This window comes from Manis javanica, chromosome 8 (assembly GCF_040802235.1).
Source record: "Manis javanica isolate MJ-LG chromosome 8, MJ_LKY, whole genome shotgun sequence".
Classification (NCBI taxonomy): domain Eukaryota; kingdom Metazoa; phylum Chordata; class Mammalia; order Pholidota; family Manidae; genus Manis; species Manis javanica.
In genome coordinates, this window is record NC_133163.1 from 116,930,384 (window position 1) to 116,951,182 (window position 20,799).

At 48.2% G+C, this 20,799-nt stretch overlaps 1 protein-coding gene across 1 annotated transcript in view; it reads right to left on the reverse strand.

The window, feature by feature from the left end:
* Positions 1–20,799, reverse strand: part of ITGA11 (integrin subunit alpha 11) — a 107,146-nt gene that overhangs the window by 73,439 nt on the left and 12,908 nt on the right. The window contains exon 2 of the mRNA XM_017666963.3: positions 5,081–5,192. Within this exon, the coding sequence (XP_017522452.3) occupies positions 5,081–5,192 (112 nt within the window). The remainder of the gene's footprint in view (positions 1–5,080; positions 5,193–20,799) is intronic.

A 20,799-nucleotide genomic window follows, 5' to 3' on the forward strand; every position in this document is an offset into this window, starting at 1 on the left:
GATATGCGCCATCAGAGAGAGGACTTGGGGAGGGTAATGCCGTTTTAGGCTAGGGGAAAGATCCAGAGAGCCTTCATGGAGAAAGTGGCCTTACAAAGATGAGCATAATTAACACCAGGTCATATTTTGTGTTGCATTGTTTTTTAATTATTTCAAGGACATTAGTGTTACCTCCTCAATTGGTCTGGGAGTTATTTGAGAGTGAAACCATGTCTTATATGGATATTTTGCGCAGTCTAGTGAAATGTATTAAGAGAAGCTTAATAAAGGAATATTGGTCAAAACAAGTTCAATCTTGAAAAAGCCAATTCCATTTAATCTCTAACCCTACATACCACATAAAGAACACAGATGTTGGGCATTTTATGTTTGGGTTGGTTGAGAGAAGTTCAAATCATTAATTCAGTCTTTCAAAGTAGGTTCTTTTGAGCATCTACTAATTGACAGGGATTGTACCCTGATTTTAGGAAGGAAGATCATGCAATAGGCAATTACTATCCAGTTTGATTAATGTTATGAAAAGGAAAATACAGAATTCAATGGGGGCAACGAAGCTAGTGATGGAAAGGGATGGACACAGAAGGTTTCTCAGAGGAAGTGACATCTAAGTTGATAAAAGAATATGAAAGAGGACTTTCAATCCCAACTATAAACAAAGATGAGAACTAGATAAACTATATGAAACAACTATTTTCAGGCACTGGACAACAACTGGCAGAGAACTCAATACCTGGGAAAAGGGAAGCATAGGGGCTAAACCCACATTCACTGCAGATCTCTCTAGTAGGGCATGTTCCTTGCACAGAGAAATAGATTCCAGAGAACAGCAGTCTTGCAGGTTGGAGGAAACAGGGATTGGAACTGGAGCTGCAAAAATGACTAGGAGTTGGTGGAGGCAGGCAGAAAGGAGAGAGCCACAGAGAAAGAGGCCCTGAAACTCAGCTAAAATTTTTCCTCAGGGTCCTGGGCTGACTCCTAAGCTATGCATGTGCAGCATGAGACTCTGGAAAATCTATCAGAGAAGAGCAACTGGTGGCAAAGATTTTAGAGGCCGCCCAGTGTTTGGGAGATGCTGGAGTTCACGCTCAGTCAAAATAGAGAAACTTTAGTGAATACTGTGGGCTTTCAGTTGAGACCCCAGAAAATCCATGCCCTGGGAGTGAAGACTGCTCTCTAGAGCAAGGGTAAAACTAGATGGTACCTTCCCTAACCAAGTGGCAGTAAGATCTAGGTGGTTTCACCAGTATTTTAATTGCCTATCAGAATAAAATGTAGCAATCTTTAAAGGAAGGAAGCATAATCTTAGCTTTTATGGTGTACCATTCACAATGTTCAGCACAGAATAAAAAAAAATTACTGAAGAGGCAAAAAATCAGGGAAAAGTGACTGAGAACCATAAGATAAAATAGTCACTAGAAGCAGACTCAGAGATGATCCAGATAGTGGAGTTAGCCAAGAAGGACTTCAAAATAACTATGATTAATATGTTAAAAAAAAAAGAGTAAAAGAAGGACAAATGGGAGAAAGATAGATTATTTTAATAGAATTAGAGTCTGTAGAAAGAGAATCAAATGGAATTCAGGAACTGCAAAATAAAATACCTATAATTAATATATTGGATGTGCAGCTGTGTCATATAACTCACGTACGTAGAAACAAAATTCCTGAGAATATATTAATGAATAGAATCCAACATATATATCACATATATATATGAATACATAGTGACCAAGTAAAATTTATACCAGGAATGTAAAGTTGGCTTAATACTCAAAATCAATCAATGAGTCTAATTAACCATATTAATAGAATAAAGAGCCATATAACATCTCAATTTGCAGAAAAAGCATCTGGTAAAATTCAATAACTATTCACACACACACACACACACACATGCTGCTCAGAAAACTAGGCATAGAAGAAAACTTCCTTAATTTGAGGATATCTATAAAAAGTTAACTTCTTATTTAATTCTAAACTATGTAAAGTTTTCCCTCTAATAAGGGACATAATAAAAGCATGTTTAGTATCCTAACTTCTAGTCAACTTTGTACTGAAGGTCCTGGCTACTGTAAAAGAGAAGAAAAAGAAATAAAAGCTATGAATATTGGAAAAGAAGAAATAAAACTCACTATTCCAGATTATCTGCTTATAGACATAGTAAATTCAAGAGTCTATATTCAAACTATTAGAAATAATAAATTAATTTAGTAAAATTGCTGTTTAAATATACAGAAAATTAATTGTATTTTCCTATATTAGCTAAAAGATTGGACAGTGAAATTAGCATAAAATACCTAGGAATTTAATGTGATAAAAAATATGCAAGAATTTTACACAAAAATTTCAAAGCAGTATTGAGAGAAAAAAATTTTTAAACTAAATAAATGGGAAAAAACTCTAAATAAACTGAGGGATATAGATGTTCATGGATTAGAAGACTCAGTATTATTAAGGTTTCTTTTCTTCCAAGATTTATCTATAAACTCAACGTAATCCCAGAAATCCCAGCATTTAATTAGGAGAAATTGGCAAGCTGAATCTAAAATTCATAAGGAAATATAAAGGATCTAGCATAGCCAAAACTTGTAAAAGGAGAACAGAAATGGAGAGCTCAAACTACGTGACTTCAAGTCTTTAAAACCAAGGCAAGTTTAGATTAATAGATAAATGGGATAGAGTAGAAGCTAGACACAGACCCACACATATATGGTCACCTGATTTTTGACAAATATTATATTACAATTCAGTGGAGAAAAGAGTCTTTTAACAAATGGTGCCTGATCAACTGGTTATGCATATGGAAAAATCCCCAGCAAAACCTTCAACCTTATCTCACACTTCACAAAAATTAATTTGAGGTGAATCATTGACCTAAATGAGGAAACAAAAATATCAAATTTCTAGAAGAAAACAGAGGATGATCTTGGGAAAGGCAATGATTTCTTAAATGGGACACATGCAAAAAAAAATGTTAACAGAAAGATTGATAAATTAGACTTTATTAAAGTTAAGAACTTTTGTTCATAAAAAGATACCATTAAGAGAATGGAAAGGCAAGCCACAGATTGGGGGAAGTTCTTTGCAATGCTTCTTTCTGACAAAGGATTTGCATACAGAATATATATTTTAAAGTCCTATACATCAATAAGAAAAAGATATAACACAACCTAAAAAGTGGGCAAAAGACTCAAATTAGACACTTCACAAAATGGGATACCAAAATGGCCAATAAATTTACAAAAAGTTACTCAACATTAGAGAAACATCATTAGAGAAATGCAAATTAAACTCACAGTGAGATACCACTCCACACCTCCAGAATGGCTAAAATTAAAAAGATTGATAATACCAAGTGTGAGGATGTGGAGCAACTAAATTTCTTGTGTCACCAGAGTGTGTTTAAATTGGTAATCCATTTTGGAAAAAAAATACTCAGCAGATCCTACTAAAGCTAAACATCTATGTCCCCTTTAACTTAGCAATTTTACTCCTGTGTATATACCCAGTAAAAATGAGTGCATATGTCCACCAAAAGACATGTATAAGAATATTAACAGCATCTCTATTATAAAGAGCCAAAAAAACCCCCCAAAAATCAAAAGGAAACAGTTCAAATATCCATCAATAATAACACAGAAGAAATAAATTGTGATATATTGCTACAGTGGAATATTATATCAGTGAAACATGAAGTTTGACACATTCAACAGTATGTTAAACCTCAAAGATATAATGTTGGGTGAAACAGGTTCGGTACAACTGAGTATTTACTGTACAATACGTATTTGAAGTTCAAAACAGGTAAGTCTGTAGTGATCGGGGTCAGAATAGCGATCATCTAGAGGGGCACTGACTGGCCAGGGGGAACAAAGGGGCTCTCTGGGTGGGGGGGGCGCTGGAAACGTTCTGTACCATGTTCTGGAAGGCGATTACAGGGGCATACATATACGTGAAGGCCACTGACCTGCACACTGAAGATGTCTACACTTTATTGTATCAAGTTGTATCTCCATAGAAAGATAATAGATAAGATACTTCTTTATTTAAAAAAAAAAAAGTATGTGAGAGAATTAGCGAGATTGGAATGGTGGGGTAGGGTGAGTGGGGAAGGTAGGAGAGTCTATCAGGGGAGGAGGGAAGAGCACGTGTACAGGAGACCCGGAATAAAACGCAATCGGGCTCCGAGTGTGGAGCACAAGAAAGGAGGTGGGGAGGCGGAAGTAGAGGCTGGGGAGGGTAGGCAGAGGCCAGGCTGAGAAGAGGACAGGGTAGGACATTTCTCGCCAGCGTTGGTGCCGTCGCCTGATTGGGCAAAGCCTCCGGAGGCGGCAGTGCAGACGCCGAACTTCCCACCGCGGGAAGGCAGGCAGGCTTGCCTGCTGTCTGCAAAACCCTTCAGGCGGAGAAGGCAATTTACAGTACCGGGCGTGAGAGATCTTACTGGGTGATGAACTTACTGGGTGATGAACATGTTCTAAAACAGATTTGCAGTGATGGGTGCACATCCGTAAATGTACTTGAACAAGTCATTGAATCGTGCTCTTGAAATGAGTGCATTATACGGTATGTAAACCATAACCCAATAAAGTTATTTTTAAAAATTGGAGGCGGATCCTTCCCTCCTGATTGCGCCCGCCCCAGAGGGGTCCGTGGGGTCTTTCCCGCCCTCTCCCTCCACCCAGTCTTGTGCCGGAGGCCCTTGGTCGCTCCGCTGCCTGCGTTTAAGCTCACGCGCACACCCACATCCAGCCCCCGAAGACCCCGACAGCCCTGGGGCTGATGAGGCGCCCCCAGGCCCTGGGCGGGGACGGGAGGGCTAATACACCGCTCGGGGGCCTGCGCCCGGCCACGACACGTCACCGGAGGAGGGGTGCACATTCCCAGTTCTCAGACCAGAAGACGGAAGGCCTAGGAAAGGGAGGGCTGCAGGTTTCACCGTAGGGGCAGATCCCGTGCGGCCTCTGACCTGCTGGGACAAGAGGCACTGGGAAGGGGCGTCTGCAAGTGAGGGCCAGGCTGGACAGCCGACGGAGGGGCCGGTGGCGGGAGCGGGGGTGGCGCGGCGGCTCTCACTCACCACTTCCTGCCCCCGATGTCATGCTGCTGCACCGTGTAGCCAAAGAAGGCGGCCCTGGAGCCAGGGATGACGCGGGGCTTCCTGGTGTCCATGTTGAAGGTGTCCGTGAACCCTGAGGTGGGGAGAAGAGGGAGTCAGGCAGGTGGAGATCAGGGCCCCGGGGGCGTGATGCGCGCCGCCATCAGGTCACCTACCTGGGAGGGTCTTGACTGTGGGGCGTCAGGGAACTGGCTTCTCACCGCCACCCCCACGCCCGGGGCCCTAGCGGCCATGGCTCCAGCTACTGGCGAACAAATCGCAAAGCTCTGCCGGCTTCAGCTCGGCCCCTGCCTAGCGGGGCCGCTGAGCTGACGCAGAACGAAAGTCCTGCTGTAACTTTCAGCCTGGCCCCCGAGGTCTTCCCCATCGGGGTCGGTCACTGTCTATGACTGGGCTCCACCTGGTGAGGAGCCTCGGTGCTGAGCCGAACGCACTCCTTTGTCATTCTTGTGCCAAATCATAAGAAATAAGAACTGACATTTGCATGGCGGCTGATCTTTCTGGGCCTGCTCACATCTGGCATCACTGACCTTCACGGGATCTCGGGAGCATCAACACGCATCTACATCTACATTTGGCAGAGGGGGTTTCGGCCCAGAGAGGCCAAGAGGCTTGTCTAGCGGTACACAGCGGGTCCGGGGCTGCACTAGGACCCAGATGCTTGCTCTGTGACTCCTTCCCTCTGTGCGGCATTTTTAGGGTGTATCTGGCCTCACTGCATGTCACGACTAGTAGGGCCACCAAACTTGGGACCCATGGGATTTAAGTGGTAGGATCCTACCAGGAGCCAAAACTTTCAGATAAGTGAACACTGTATCTGCAGCACAGAATAGAGCAGATGTAATTTTGTCACCCTTTCATGTGTGGGCACTTTATCCATTTCAAAGAACATTCCCTTCCTTAGCATTCACTCTCCACGACAACCCTGTGAGGTGGATAGCAAATGGAAAGCCAAGGGTCAGAGAGGTGACCTCTGGGGTTCCAGAGCCTGCTGGGGAGGGACTCAGAAGCTGGAGCTTGTAACCTGAGCATCCCACTGCCCTTCCCCTGGGCACTGACCCTCGGGCCTGAGCATTCACGGGTGATGCCCTGGGGCACAGACTTGAATAAGGCACCTTGTCCAGGAACAATTGGTTTCTTACATACTTTTTTTGCTCGGCAAATAGATACAGTGGCCAAAAGTTCCATCATTCAAGTCATAGTATTAGAGTGCTCAGAGGTAAAACTGGAACACCTTAGAGCAGGGATGTTAGATAGGTGTTTCCTCACTTATCCATGTCAGCTGTGTTAGCGCTGCCTGGAGCACTGAGGTAAGAAAGATTCTGAGGTCAAGTCTGGGTCCAGTGGGAAGACCACTGCGATCAATGAGCACTACCTGCCGTGGATGCAGGAGAGGAACTGAGCTGCAGGTGGCTCTGTAGCTGCCAACCCGGTCTTCATGGATCCTAATCAGCCACATGAATTTAGTGTCTGGTTCAGAGAAGGGTGGGGAAGAGGCATACTTAGCTCATTAGTGCCTTATTACAAGGCCCAGACCATGAATGGACTTATCAGCCTGGTTATCAGCAGGCAGCTTTGGGTAAGAGGACCCTGCTTGGGTGATACAGAGGGATCAAGGAGCATTGGTCCTTGGCCAGTGAGGGCATGTCATGGAGGAGAGAGATGCCAGTGTCACCTGTGCAGAGCTGGTAGGTGAACAGAGAGGAGGCAAAGAAGTGGAGTTGTGGATGAGGAACTCACTCTCCAAATCTGTCCCAGTAATGAACATACATACTCACACAGGTGTGCACACAGGCACATGCATGCATATACACGTGTACATCCAGGCACTCACACACATAGATGTGCATGCACACACACACGTGTGCATACACATTTACCCACACATGAACAAACAGGCACAAGCCATGCACATTCCCTGAGGGTGGAGCAACATTTTATCTGGATCCCTGGCACCCCTTGGAGATGCCCCTGATGGTCCCTGTCCTCCCCCTTCTGTATGTGACCCCAGGAGGATGTGGCCCTGAACAAGAGGAAGGCATATTCTGGTTGCCAGAACCCACCCCCCATTTCCAGGTCTGTAAGAGGGTGAGGGTCAGTGAAGACACAGCCATAAATTGTGTCTTTGGAGCCTTCCCACCATCAGCGTTTCTTGTGCAAACACAGGCAGAGGGATCCTTCCAAACTTCTTACTGGAGGCTGTGTTGGAGCTCCACACTGTCCATCAGTTTCCCACTCCACTCACTGTCAAAAGGCAAACTCCTTACTTGCAAGGCCCTGCAAGATCCACCCTGTTCTCTCATCCCCCTCATTTCCTGTCCTCCCCCTCCATCCTTCTGCTCCAGCCACACGGGCCCCCTTGCGGTTCCCAGACAGTGTCAGGCCCATTCCCTGCTGGGCATCTTTGCCCTGGCTGTCACCTCTGCCTGGAACACTCCTTTCCCAGTTATCTGCATGGCTCATCACCTTAAGTCATTAGGGTCTCTGTTTCAGTGCCACTTATCCATCACCAAGCCACCCTGTCACCCTCTATCCCCTTCTTCATAGCACTCATCACAAACATAGTATATACTCGTCTGTGTATTGTCACGTGGCCGATACTCTGTAACATTCTTGTGCTAAGTGCCATGAGACACTGCTACATCCTCACTGTGGGATCTTTAGTGCCCCAATAATGACCTAGCTCTTGGTGAGTGGCCACAGATATTGGTTGACTGAATGGTTAGAGACCAAGATCTACATTTGGCTGGGACTTTCTCTTCCCTCATTGAGGAAAAGGAGGAGGAAAGAGGACTTAGTGAGCACTGATATATTCCACGCACTATTCTGGGTATCTAACTTAATTTTATATGAATCAGTTACGTCTCACACCAGCCCTGGGGGATGGATATTATCATAGCTCTGGGAGGCTAAATAATTTGCCCCCAATCTCTCAGCTGGGAGGAGATTAGGGCAAGTCCATGATCAAATAGCTCAGAGCGCTAGGGTGATATGTTACTGCTGGGAGAGCAGCTTAGAAGAAGGACCCACTAGGAGGAGGAATATTCTTTTCAGAGACGGAGGCCTACCCTCCAGGGCAGAAGACAAAAGTCTTCAGGCTGGAGCATTCAGTTACAAAGTGCTGGTTTCTTCCCCAGAATCACATTTGCTTCTGACCAAACGGAACCACTGGAAAATGGATTTCTTTAAACTGATGTCAAGTCTGACGCTTTTGACTTCGGCTCCTGATATGATCTCTGGCCTGCTCCTCAGATGGCGGATGGCTGTTGTGCTTGGGGAAGGCACTCTTCTCAGAGATTTATGAACCCCAAATACCAACAAAACAAAATAAAGTTGTTTTTGATGTGAATCATCAGGACAATTGCAGAGACAACGGGAGCTTGGTTGGGCATCTTGCCACTTCTTTACCCTTGATATTGGTGACAGAGGGGGAAAACCCCACAGTTTGGGCTGCTTTCCTGTGGACTGTGCCAAAGTTAAAACAGCTGCTGCTCCCTGTCTCAGAATCTTATCTGTCTTTTTAAAAAACACCAGTCAGTTCCAAGAAGGCACTGAAACCACAGTAGGAGCTTGAGCATCACTTGGGGCTCACAGTTCTCAAACCCCATCACTCCAGGCTATGGTGAAGGCCACCGTCTGATCACCAGGCGGGGCAGGCACAGTCCCAAATGCTGAGGCACGATGGCCAATGCATGTCTAGAGCTACCATCAACTCAACAGCTCCACGGGGAGGGCACAGCCTAGCTTAAGGAATGTCTGCTAAATGTCCACACTCTGTTGGTCCATTTCACTGCTTCCCCCCAACCCCAGCCCTGTCCAAAAATCCTCCACACAGCCCCAAGGCCCTCTGCACCTCCCCAGCCTTGTCCCTGAATTTTCCTGTGGCTCCCTGGGGTCCAGCCACCAGTCTCCGCTTTCTGCTTCCCAGATGCACCTTGCTTCCTCCCACCTTGGGTCCTTTGCACATGCTGTTTTCTCTGTCAGAGCCTCTCTGTTGGACTTCTCATCACCTTAAAATCTCAGACAAATGTCACATCCTTTACCTCCTCCTAGGAAGCCTTCCTGGCTCCTGGTCACACCAGGTCTTGCCTAACATCTCAGCTTTCATTTGTCCATAACAGGTGACCGCTGACTCAACCTTGCCTTGTCACAGTCAGCACTCACAGCCATGGGTGTGCTTGTTTGATCACTCCTGTCTTCCTGTCAGGACAGCAGCTCCCCGAGGGCAAGATGGGGCCTGCTTAATCACTGCTGGATCCAGCACTGAGTTCAGGGGTGGGTCCTGAACACTGAAAGGAGAGAGTAGGGACCCTACCAGCTTGGGAGACTGTCCATGGAAACAGCATGGAGAGTCAGTGCAATCCTGTAACCAGGGAGCCATGGCTGCTAGAGAACACAGGACTGCTTGGGGTGGGGCGGTCAGGAAGCTTCTGGAGGTGTGGCCTCAGCTTTGAAGGGGGATGCACAGGAATCGATGAGGGCATCCAAAGGTGGCAGGCATGAATTCCAGGGAATGTGGGGCCAGGGGAGGAGAGGAGGACAGCCTGACTAGGCAGAGGTACCTGGAATTGCATGGTTCCTCCTGCCCTCCTGCCCTCCTGCAGAAGGCTCCTCGAGGGTGAGGCTGTGCATGGAGGAAACATAGCCTTTGAGTTCAGGGAGAGCTTGTTAGAGGCCTGGTTCCAGCATTCATTCACTAATGGGTGGGCCTGGGTCAGTTACTTCTTCCTGGTTCTCAGTTTGCGCATCTATAAAATGGGAATAATAACATCTACCTCGAAGGTTGGGTGACAAGACTGAATGCGGTCACTAACCCGTGGCAGTCCCTGGTACAGGGAAGTGCTCCATAGATCTCGGTAGAATTCAACTGAATCAAGATTCCCCATTCCCCGAGTGCCTCAGTGCCTCTGCTCATCTGTTCACTCTTGCTGGAGGCCTTTCTTTCCCTTCTCCAGTGTCAAGGCCCAGCCCTGATGACACCTTTGCTATCCCAGGGTCCTCCCTCTGGGTTGCTCGTAGCTTCCGTCCTCTCCCCTTGGATTACACCAGTTTCCGCGTCTGCCTTGTTTTCTGATCCAGCTATCCACTGTTCAGGGCAACATCCAGGAGTGGCTTTTGGTCTTTTGTCCTCTGCCCAGAAGATAGAGCGAGACTTGGCTTCTGAGAATCTGTTCTCAGAACCAGTGCCTGTCGGCATCTGCCCACTTAGTGCACCTTCTAGCACTCTGACGGAGGTACTGACAGTCTTCTACTGTTTAGATAACAAGAAGAATTTCAGCGTATGTGTACGGAGCCCTCACTGGGTACCAAGCACTGTTCTAAATTTATGTAATCCTCAAAACAATCTTTTGAAGTTAAGTGTATTATTCTTCTCATGATACAGGCAAGGAAATGGAGACACATGAAGGCAGGCAAGTGACCAAGGTCACACAGCTAGAAAGTGGCAGGGATGTTCTCTGAGGCTTCCTGCCCCATGCTGCCTGCCACTATCAAGCCTCCTCCCCCTTCTCAGCCACTTCTGCTCCTCACTGTAGTGGTCCCACCAAGGCTTGTCTCCTCCTCCCCCCACCCCCACCTTTAAAAACTCACTAATCCCAGGCCCCATGCCCTCACATCCTGCTTGCTAGATGAGGGAATCCCTGATCAGAACAGGTGGAATACAGGGAGGGACTGGGTGTGCCAGAAAGATGCAGCCAGAGTCCCAAGGGCCTTGAAAATCTGCATGAAGTGACAACAAGAGGAAGCCACTCTGTGGCACCTGAGAGGAGCATCTCAGCAGCCCGCCGTCTGCCCAGACTCGGGCTTCTGCTCATTCTTTGGGCCCTGCTCTGGGATGCCGACCACCTGTGTAAGCAAGAGCTTGCATTTCCCTTGGATGGTGGGAGCTGGGATGGGGGAGAGGGAGGCTGAAAGATTACCAAAATTCTCCGGTATTATCTCTCTCTTTCCAGTTTTACTTGGGCCCCAAGAATCTTCACGTCTAAAAGCAAATCACAGACGGTAGTAGTGGGGAGAAAAGACCCTGAAACTGGCCTAAACAAAAAGAAATGGTGAAGTGGACTTCCTGCTGCTATGGGAAACAGAGTGACACCTTCCAAAGTGAGACAGAAATGAGTGTTAGAGGCGTGGCTGTTTTGAATCATCTGCACTGCCATCCCTTCTGCCCAGGCAAATAGCAACAGCATGGTGGTTCATGCGTCAGCCCTGATGCCAGCCCTCTCATCCTTGTGCCCGAGGCCACTGTGTGAATGACAGGCACCTAAGTTTGCAATCCTGGGTTGGGGGCATTGCTGTTGAGGCCTGAGGGCCCTAGTCTAAGTGCCTATGATAGGCCTGTAATGTGCACTGTGAGGCCACTTCAGTCTTGCCCCATGCTGCCTGCCAACACCAAGCCTTCCCCCCTTCTCAGCCACTTACGCTCCTCACTGTAGTGGTCCCACCAAGGCTTGTCTCCTCCTGCCCACTCCTTCTGAAAAACTTACCAGTCCTGGGCCCCATGCCCTCAGAGCCTGCTGGCTAGAGCAGGTAAACCCCTGATCACAGAAGCTTCTATTTAGTTGAGGGAAGAGGTGGTCCCAGCTTGGGGTGCCCTTGGACTCTGGGGAGAAGGGGAGACCCTGCCCTGGGAGCCTGCTGTACTCATAGGAGACCAGGTAACCATGCACTTCCCCAGGAAGCGCTCCGGAGGGTGAGGGTCTGGCCCTGCCCTTGGGTGCCCCCTGGTGGGTGGGGGAAGTGTGCAGTCCGTTTCCTGTGGGTAGCTTGGTGACAGGGAAATCACACTGGCCTGTGAGCTTATCTTGGGCAGCACCTCCTGCACCTGCCCTTGTGCAGGCGTTTAGTGAATTTTTAAGTGTCAGGGTTACACCTGTGTGCCGAGTGGAGTGAATTCCATACACCTCCCCATCCCAAGACTCCAGGTTTCATTTATCTCTTCATTCCCACTATGGGGTTTGGAACACAGCAGGCGCTCAGTTAACTAAAGAAGCAAATTCAGACTGTACTGGGGCTTGTGGGGGAACATGGGGTAGGGGAGAGCCTAGTAAACATAATGCCCTTCATGTAATTGTAGATTAATAATAAAAAATAAAAAAAACAAACAAAAAACAAACAAAAAACAAACAAAAAAAAAACAAAGCTACACAATTTCAGAGAATGACAGGCAGGGCATGTGGTAAGTACTTTAAAAGCTTGTTAATACTGCTGAATTTTATTAATATCCTTTTCTTTTTGAAAAATCATATGATTAAATTTTAAGTGGTATTAGAGATTTAAAAAAAAAAAGAGGCCAATTCAGCTCTGCCTAACAACAAAAACAAACACTGTTAAGGTCCCCGCTTGACTTTGGGCTGGGCCGTATGAGGCAGAGATGATGATTCCTAGCTGAGGTCCTAGGGTATCCTGTCTTCTGCTGCTCACTTGCACTCTGCCATCGGTGTGACAGCTGTTCGCTCAGGCTAGCCCACTGATCGCAGGGCAAGAATGAGAGACATTTGGAGCTGAGCTGCCCTAGCCAAGCCCGGTGGAGACCAGCCGTCCCCCAGCTGCGTGAGGAAGCCCTGGGGGACTGGCAGAATCACTCAGCTGAGCTGAGCTTAGGTCACCCAGCTGACCCCAGACATGTGAACTAAGCAATTATTGTGTGTCACTCAGATTTGGGGGTATTTGTTATACAGCATTATTATAGCAATTGGTTACTGATTTGGTCTCACTTTTAAATGATGGACGGGCAGGGAACAGGAAGAAAAATAGAGTGATTAGACAAAGCCATAAGGAGAAGGAGGCTGAAGATCTTTGGGGACTCATGGTTTCTGGGGTAGCAACTCAATCATTCTCTTCTCAAGAGCTCTTGGAGAAGCCCAGTGTGAGGTGGGGCTAGGCCTGAACCCGGCCTGCCAGGGAGCTTCATGACCTCTCCTACCTAAGCCATGCACAAAACCTTAGAGCTGGGCAGTCCTGCCTCGTCAGGACACAGAATGACATACGCAGGGACAGCAGACATACAGACAGAACTCCTGCATTGATTCTGGGCTTCAGAGTAGGTTCTGGGCAGCGACAGAGCTTCCATAGCTCATGGGCACCCCCCTGTGCCTCATTTTCTCTTCTTGCAATTGCCAGGGGACATAAACCCCAACCTCCAGACAATTTACCACTGGGTCAAAGGTGGTATGCAGCAAAATATGTTATCAGAGAAAAGGTAACTTATCAGGATTTTACTTTTAAGAGCAAGTAGGGATCTTAGAGATCAAAGAGTCTAGCCATCTACAAATGTTGTTCTTCTGCAGTAAATCTCAAATTTTTTGAACATCATATATACATAAAAAGCAGAGACAAGAAGTTGAGGTTGGGGTTAGTGGTAGGGAACAAGGAGTAGCTCCCTACTCGCAGTTACAGTCCTAAGACACGTCCTTGGAACCTGAGGGTATCCTGGAACAGAGTTTGAGAATCACTTTATGGGTTTATGACCCTTGTTGTTTTAAGTGAGAACAAAGGCTAGGAGATGGGTGGGGCTTCGTCCAAGTTCACCAGATTTTCTTAATGTCCATCTTTATTCACCACTACTCTTTCTGTATAACCCTCCTCTTTAGCCCTTCAATTCAATAAAAGTCTATTTGAGTCTATGATGCTGGGTTCCGTGCTGAGTAGTGTGGGGACACCAAATCAGATAAAACATGGCTTGTCCGCAGGTAGTGTCTACAGCCACTTGGGTGGGCCAGCAGACATGTCTGCAAGCTACTAGAGCCCTAAGTGAAGCCAAGAGAAAGATGGACTAGGGTAAGTTGATCTGGGTTCTAATCATCGGCTTTGTTACTAATTTGACTGTGTGTTCATGCTTCTCTTGGCCTCAGTTTCCCCATCTGTACAACTAGAGGGTTCTGCTCTTTGCCACTTAAGGCCCAGACCCTGCACATGTCAGTAAGATTCTCTTGGGCAAACACACAGCCAGCTTCCAGTTGTAGGCACGCGAGCATCTGTCTTGAGTCTTTGCAAACAATTTAGAATTGGAGGCCAGGCAGTGTGGGGGAATACAAGCTCATCTAAATGATGGCCAGATCCAAGCACATTTGGAAAGGGAACTCTCCAGGCAAAAAGGATCCTATTTTGCATACCCAGGCCAAAGGGAAGGACTGCAGAAAACTGCCACCTGAAGCTCTGCAGTATCCAGACCCAGCTCATTCTCTCCTTGCCTGAACCGTGGAGACCTGGCCCTGGCGCCCTGCTTCCTTGGCTGCAGCCTCTGGGCACACCCAGATATCAGAGGGACAGATGCTTTGGTGGGGGTCCAGGCAATGTGGTCACCTTTCCAAGAAAGCCCATCCCTGCCCCTTTGCTGGACGGTACTGCTCAAGTCTCAGCAGGGAGATTTAGAGCTGGTGGGCAGGGGGAGCCATGGCTTCTTTCAGACCTCATTTCAAAAGTTGTAGAGGCCAGGCTGTGTGCCCTGACCCCTTGAGTATACGGCCATGTGGCCTTGGTGACCAAAGCTTGTCTCTCCCTAGGATCTGATAGGAATGGGAGTGATGGCCCTTTGGTGGAGAGACTTGGCTGAAGGGCCACTGTTGTGGTGAAAGGCCAAAGCATGGACTCCTGGCTTTGGGATAGCAGGCTTGACTCAGAGAAGGGACATGGGACACAGAGCCCTCCTGCTGAGAGCTAGGACTGCCAGGGTAAGTAGAACGGGTTGGGCATCAGGAGCCTGAGTTCTCCCCTGGTTCCACCACTGACTGACTGAACCTTGAATCAAACACCCTCTGGGCCTCAGTCTCCCCTTGCAGAAGTGAGGAAGCTGGAGCAGGTGGTCTAGAAACCTTGACAGTCAGGGTGTTCTGAGTCTGCGTGCCCCTCCTCTGGATTCATTCCAAATCCATCTCCCTTTGGAGCACTGGGGTTCCCCAAGAGGGCGCAGATCTGTCTGCGGGTTTATCAGATTGGCTTCCTGGACTGGGGCCATTCCCCCTGCCCCTCCCACACAAGGGTCCAACACAAGTGCCCCTCAGCTTCAAGCCACTTACGAAAGTGAGGTGTAGCATCCTCCCGCCTGCTCCATCATGGCTCAGCACTAAGCACAGACACGATCATGGTGGGGGCGGCACCTCGGGCCCTGAAGCCCTCCTGGTGCTTTAGACCTTGCCCGAACCTGGGTCTCCCCAGGAGAGGGACAAGTCCCTTCTCTTCACTCTTGCAAAAGACCACCCTGTTTTCCAGCTTCTCTCATCACCCGTCGGCAGCTTATTCTTCACAAAATGCCTACCCTTCTGGATGTGACTTCCTGTCTCTCTGCTAATTGGTCATTATCCCACCACCTTTTCCTCTGAAAGGAGCAGATGGAACCTTGCTCTGGATGGAGTCTCAAATCCTTGGCTCCCCCAGCCTCATGTAGGTCAAGACACGGCCCACTGGGGGAGCCTGGCATGTGTGTGTGTGTGTGTGTGTGTGTGTGTGTGTGTGTGTGTGTGTGCATGGGTGTATACACACACGTGTAGCTGGAGAATAAGCCAGAAAGGACAGGACAAGGAGAAGTAATGACAGGCAGGAATGACTGCTCCCGATGGAGTCGAGAGAAAGGACAGAGTTTAGGGGGTGGAGGTGCCTTCAGGCTGAAGGACTGTCTCCATCCCCAGGCTACACAGAGAAGGGACGGGAGAGAGAGTTAGTGCAGAGGCTTCCATGGAAAAGCATCATCCCTCCCCGCGGAGTGAGCACACTACTCGTTTCCTAGGGGAATCTCTCAGGGAAATGATCTAATCTGGGAACCAGCATGTCCCCTGCCCACGCCTACTGAGGCTGCTGGCACTGAGCTGCTCTGAGCACATTGATGACTGTTTTTTGGGCGCTGTGGCCATGGGTCCTCCGTCCCCAGGAGGAACAGCCCCAGATAAATATGTATTTTTAAGTCCTCTTGAATGTTAGATGTGTGAAAAAGAGCACATCAGAATCAGAAACCTTTGTCATACGTACAGTGAGGGGGCCTAGACATTGCCATTAGGTGCGTTCTAGGTTCCACTGAGCTCTGAGTCTTGAGGAAGCCTTCACACGCGTGCAGGCACGTTCACTGGGAAAGAGCTTTCAAAGAGCCCTGAGTTCACTAGGTCTTTACAGGCAATTTCTAATACACTGTGTACACAGAGGGAATGCCTCCACTCCCGCCTAAGCCTCGGCTCCTCGTTTCCTCCACCCACATGCCTTCTCCTGCTGTCTGCCCCTGTTCTGCACCCACCTGTCAGCGGGGCCCGGTGCATGCCCTCACTCACCCTGCCAATTCACCCACCTTGTGCCCACCCTCCTTGACTGTCCTGCCTCCTGGGGTGGAGAGTCCAGGGGACAGGAACCATGCCATGCACTGCACCTGCACCCCCTTAGTTCCTAGTGTTACAAACAGTGGGCACTCAGTAGATCTGAAGTAACTGTAAGCATAAATGGTGGGCCTGGGGCCTCTTTCACCAATGGAAAAATGGACAGTTAGGGAGGTTGTCTGTTGTGCCCAAGGTCTTTGAGCTGGTGCAGTATGTTTGGGCGGGGACCCAGCCCTCCCCTCTCCCTGGGCAGGGCTCTTGTTCCACTTCTTCCCTGAATCTCCCAGTGGGATGCAGCTGCCACTCTCAGAGCAACTACCAGGTGCCAGCAATGGGCCAGGATAGGATTTCATTCAATTCTAACAAGTGGTTAGGGTTTTTAATCCCCACTAAACAGATGAGGAAACAACATCTCCAAAACTGATTTGCCCATGGCCCAGGTGCTAGTGCCCAGGCCTTATCCTATCTGCTTCCCAGGCAACATATCTTTTACCCCTTTTGAGGACCCCATCGAGGCCAGCTGTGCCCGTGAGAGGGCAGGCAGGGCAGCTGAGGGCTCTCCTGGTGGGGTTGGAGAAAAGCCTCCATTCACACCCAGAGATGACACCCTCACCCCTCGGCCCCAGCTGGACCAGAGATAGCTCTGTCTGCGAAGCTTTTGTTCAGGCTGGAGCATTGCAGACTCTATGATAACTTTATATTTGGTGCCCAAGGGAGGCCACTTTAACCAAGCCAAGGGGGTTCTGTCCCTCCCCACCCTTTGGCCTTGCCACAGTGTCTGGAACACAGCAGCTTCTCAATAAAGTCGGCTGAACAAACTCATGAATGAACAAATGAATCAATGAGCACAGACGAGCTTACCAAATTAACTCGATATTCATCCAAGAAGCACCTAAGCTGATAGGACACTGGGCAGACTTTCCTTTCCCCCTACCCTCTGCCTGCTCACCCAGGCTCCATGCCCCCAGGGTACACTCTGGCTGCTGACCGCCCACAGCCTCCTGCCACACCTCTCTCTATCTACCTCTCTCCCTATTTCAGTCTCCCATTGCATCAAAACATTCATCTGCTCTCGATCCTATTCCCTGTGTGTCCCATTTTGTGCCGGATAAACAAATGCCTACTAACATGTGACGTCACCACACCCCTAAACTCTCCAATGCATGCGCAGCTCTACTGGAGGAAGGGTTCTCTAGTCAGAGGCGCTCAGACGTGTGCTGGGCAGCCCTGTGGGGGTGGTGAGGGCCCCACTGCGGGGGCTGTGGAGGAGTCCGAACGCCTGATGGGGCAGGTGGGATGTTGGCCGACATAAAGACACTCCCACCAGCATCCAGAGAGGGGACATGGAAAAAGGAGGCAAGGGGCAGACAAGAACAAGAGCTGCACTTCCTATTTTTTTCTTGAGAAATCAGGAGTTGGCCAGTGTGCTGGTTAAGCAGATGTCAGGCTCATGCAAAACAGGCCTGAAACTTGAAAACAGCAAACAGCAAGCTGAAATTTGTTGTAATTAATAGTGATTTTGCTCCCAGCCTTGGACAGCCATCTCATGCTTTGAGAGAACACATGGATCCCCTCCTTCAGGAAGGTGACTGTTGATGTTATGAAAGCCAGTAGGTTTTCCTGCCTTACATCAGTTATCCTTTCTTTTAGGGAGGGAAAGTGATCCAAATGTTCCTCTTTCCTTAAGCTTTCAAGAGCTGCTATGAAGGACGTCAAAGCCCCCTGGTATTTACAATACCAATAATGATGCTGCGAATCTCTGTTATAAGTTCATTTAAAGTGCAATTAAGTCTCAATCAACTAATCCCCCATCCCCTACCCGCCACCACACACTCCCCAAGCTGCCTGAAAAACTGAAGTCAAGAAATGTGACCCCGAATATGCACTGTAGGATCTGGTTGAGTGTGCTGGGTCTTGGGCTTTGGCCCTTGTCCACTCCCCACAAAGTGTCCCAGGCTCCTGGGAACCCCAGCTCACACTCCAGCTCAGTCCAGACCTGCCTTCTGTGCCCCACGATTTGTCCAGATGCCCACAGAGCATTTGCCCTTTGATGTCTCATCTTATACTTCATATGGCCATAAAGGTGCCCTAGGCTTCCCTTCCCACTGGCTTTTCCCTACACGCCCCCTCCCAGGACTTGGTATCACCACCCACCTGATTGCTCAACTCAGAAGTGTGGAAGCTGGTCCTCAGGATTTTCCTTCACCTCCCATAGCAAATCCTGCAGGTTCTACCCCTTCAGTTCCTTATTTGTGTCCACGCTTCTTTATTTACTCTGACATCACCCAGACCAAGTCATTCTCATACTTTTGTGCCTGGACCTTCTCAAGAGGCTTCTAACTCATCCCTCAATTCTAATTGCTCAGCTCCAAGTTTACCCCAACAGAGCAGCCAAAGTGACCTTTTAAAAATGTCAATCACTCTTCAGGGAGGAGAGTATTGGCCAGGAGCATGAAAATGAAAAAAAAAAAAAATGTCAATCAGTGGAGACTGACGAGAATTAGGCTTGAGATGGATTAATGATTGTACATTGAGCGTTGACCCCCCTATACTGAATTTTATTGTTGTTAACAACCATTTGATCAATAAATATGAGAGATGCCCTCTCAAAAAAAAAAAATGTCAATCAGATCCTGGTACTTTCCTGCTTAATACCCATTGGGGTCCTCCCATTGCATTTACGGTAGATTTCAGACTCTTTCCCAGAGCCCACCAGCCCTGCACGATCTATCTGCTCTTGTGCCATGATCTTTGCCACTTTCTACTGCTGGCCCCAAGGTTTTTGAACTTGCTGTTCCCTTTGCCTGGAGCACTCTTCCCCCAAATCTTTACTCAACTGGTTCCTTCTCAAACTCCAATTTTAATGTCATGGCCTCAGATAAATCTTCCCTGACTGTGCAATGGAGAACAGTTATTCTCCCTCAGAGCATCTTTATTTCTTTTACAATTAAAGACAATTATAGAGGTTATAAGAGCTATTTTCTCACTTGGACACTGTCTCCTTTCCCTCTGGAGTTCAAGTTCCACAAGGGAAGGGACTAACAGTATGCTGGACCCTGCTCACAGAGCTGAGGGGGTGTAATCTTCCCATTCAGGCATTTCATATTGGTGGCTGAAAACTGACCATAGTGGGAGGATTTACACCATGGTAATTGGCAAATTCTGCAAATAAGGGCTCTCTCTGCCACATCCCAAGAGCCAGATTGGTTGTTAAACATTTACCAGTACCCCACTGGGAGGGACTACATCTGTCTCCTCACTTTATCCTCAACATCCAAAACAATGTCTAACACACAATAGGTGCTCAGTACGCATTTTTAAAAGAGACAGAAAAAAAAAATGAATGGAAGCGTGCAGGTCTTCGAGATTCTCATAAATTGACCTGCCAAGAAGTTGTTGAAGAGCAATGTGATTCTCAGGGCTCAGGGAGGGAGAGAATTTAGAGCACTGAATTTGGCTTCAGAAGCCCTGGTTCTAATCTCAGCATGGCTTCTAACTTGTTTTACAACTTTGGACAGGTTTCTTCCGCTTCCTGGACCTGTTTTCTTATCTGTAAAAGGCACACACCAAACTAGATGATGCTCTATGTCTAGGTTCCTGTGTAGGATTTAAGGAAGCCTATTGTAGGGTTTAAGGAAGCCCGTTTACGTATACTGCTACCACTTCCCCGTCTCTTCAGCCCCCGCCCCCACCCCCAACGCCTCTGGACACTGTAAGGCACTACACGACTGTAGAGGGCGCTGCTTACATTGCAGTTGATTGAGCTATGCAGTGCACAGCCTGCCCAGCTGGACGTGGCGGCCCTGCCCATTCTGATCCTGGCCACAGGCCATTTCAAAGAGAGCCAAATTAGACAGTGAGTCCCTCCCTTTCCTGACATACTAACCAGCTTAAAGAGCTCAGACAGTTTGGTTTTGGTTTTCCAACTTCTAAGATTATTTCTTGCTCGTCGTGGGTGTGTGGATCAAGAGCCCTGTGCATCCGGGGTTAGCCCTAGCCCAGGGAGTGTTTAGACAAAGTAAGAGCACGACAAGGCTCAGGATATGCAATTTGTGGCAGGGCTTTCCCTCAGAGAAAAGGAAGCAGGGCAGGAGGACCCGGAGAACTGCTGGGCCTGTCCGCCCCTGGTCTTTGAATGCAAACTAAAAAAAGGAATTGTTGGGGCCCTTCCTTTCCAAGCCTGCAGGGCCCACCCTATAGTGGATACACCCATACCCATCTGAAAAGCTCTCTGTGTGCACAGAGCTCAACAGAGACCTACCAGAACCCATGTGAGCCTGGATACCATTGACTAGGATTGGTGGGACGGGAGAGACAGGGGAGCAGAAGTGTTTTGGTCCCCCAGGTTATGCAGAACCCGTTTGGTTTCTGGTACATGTCAGCACC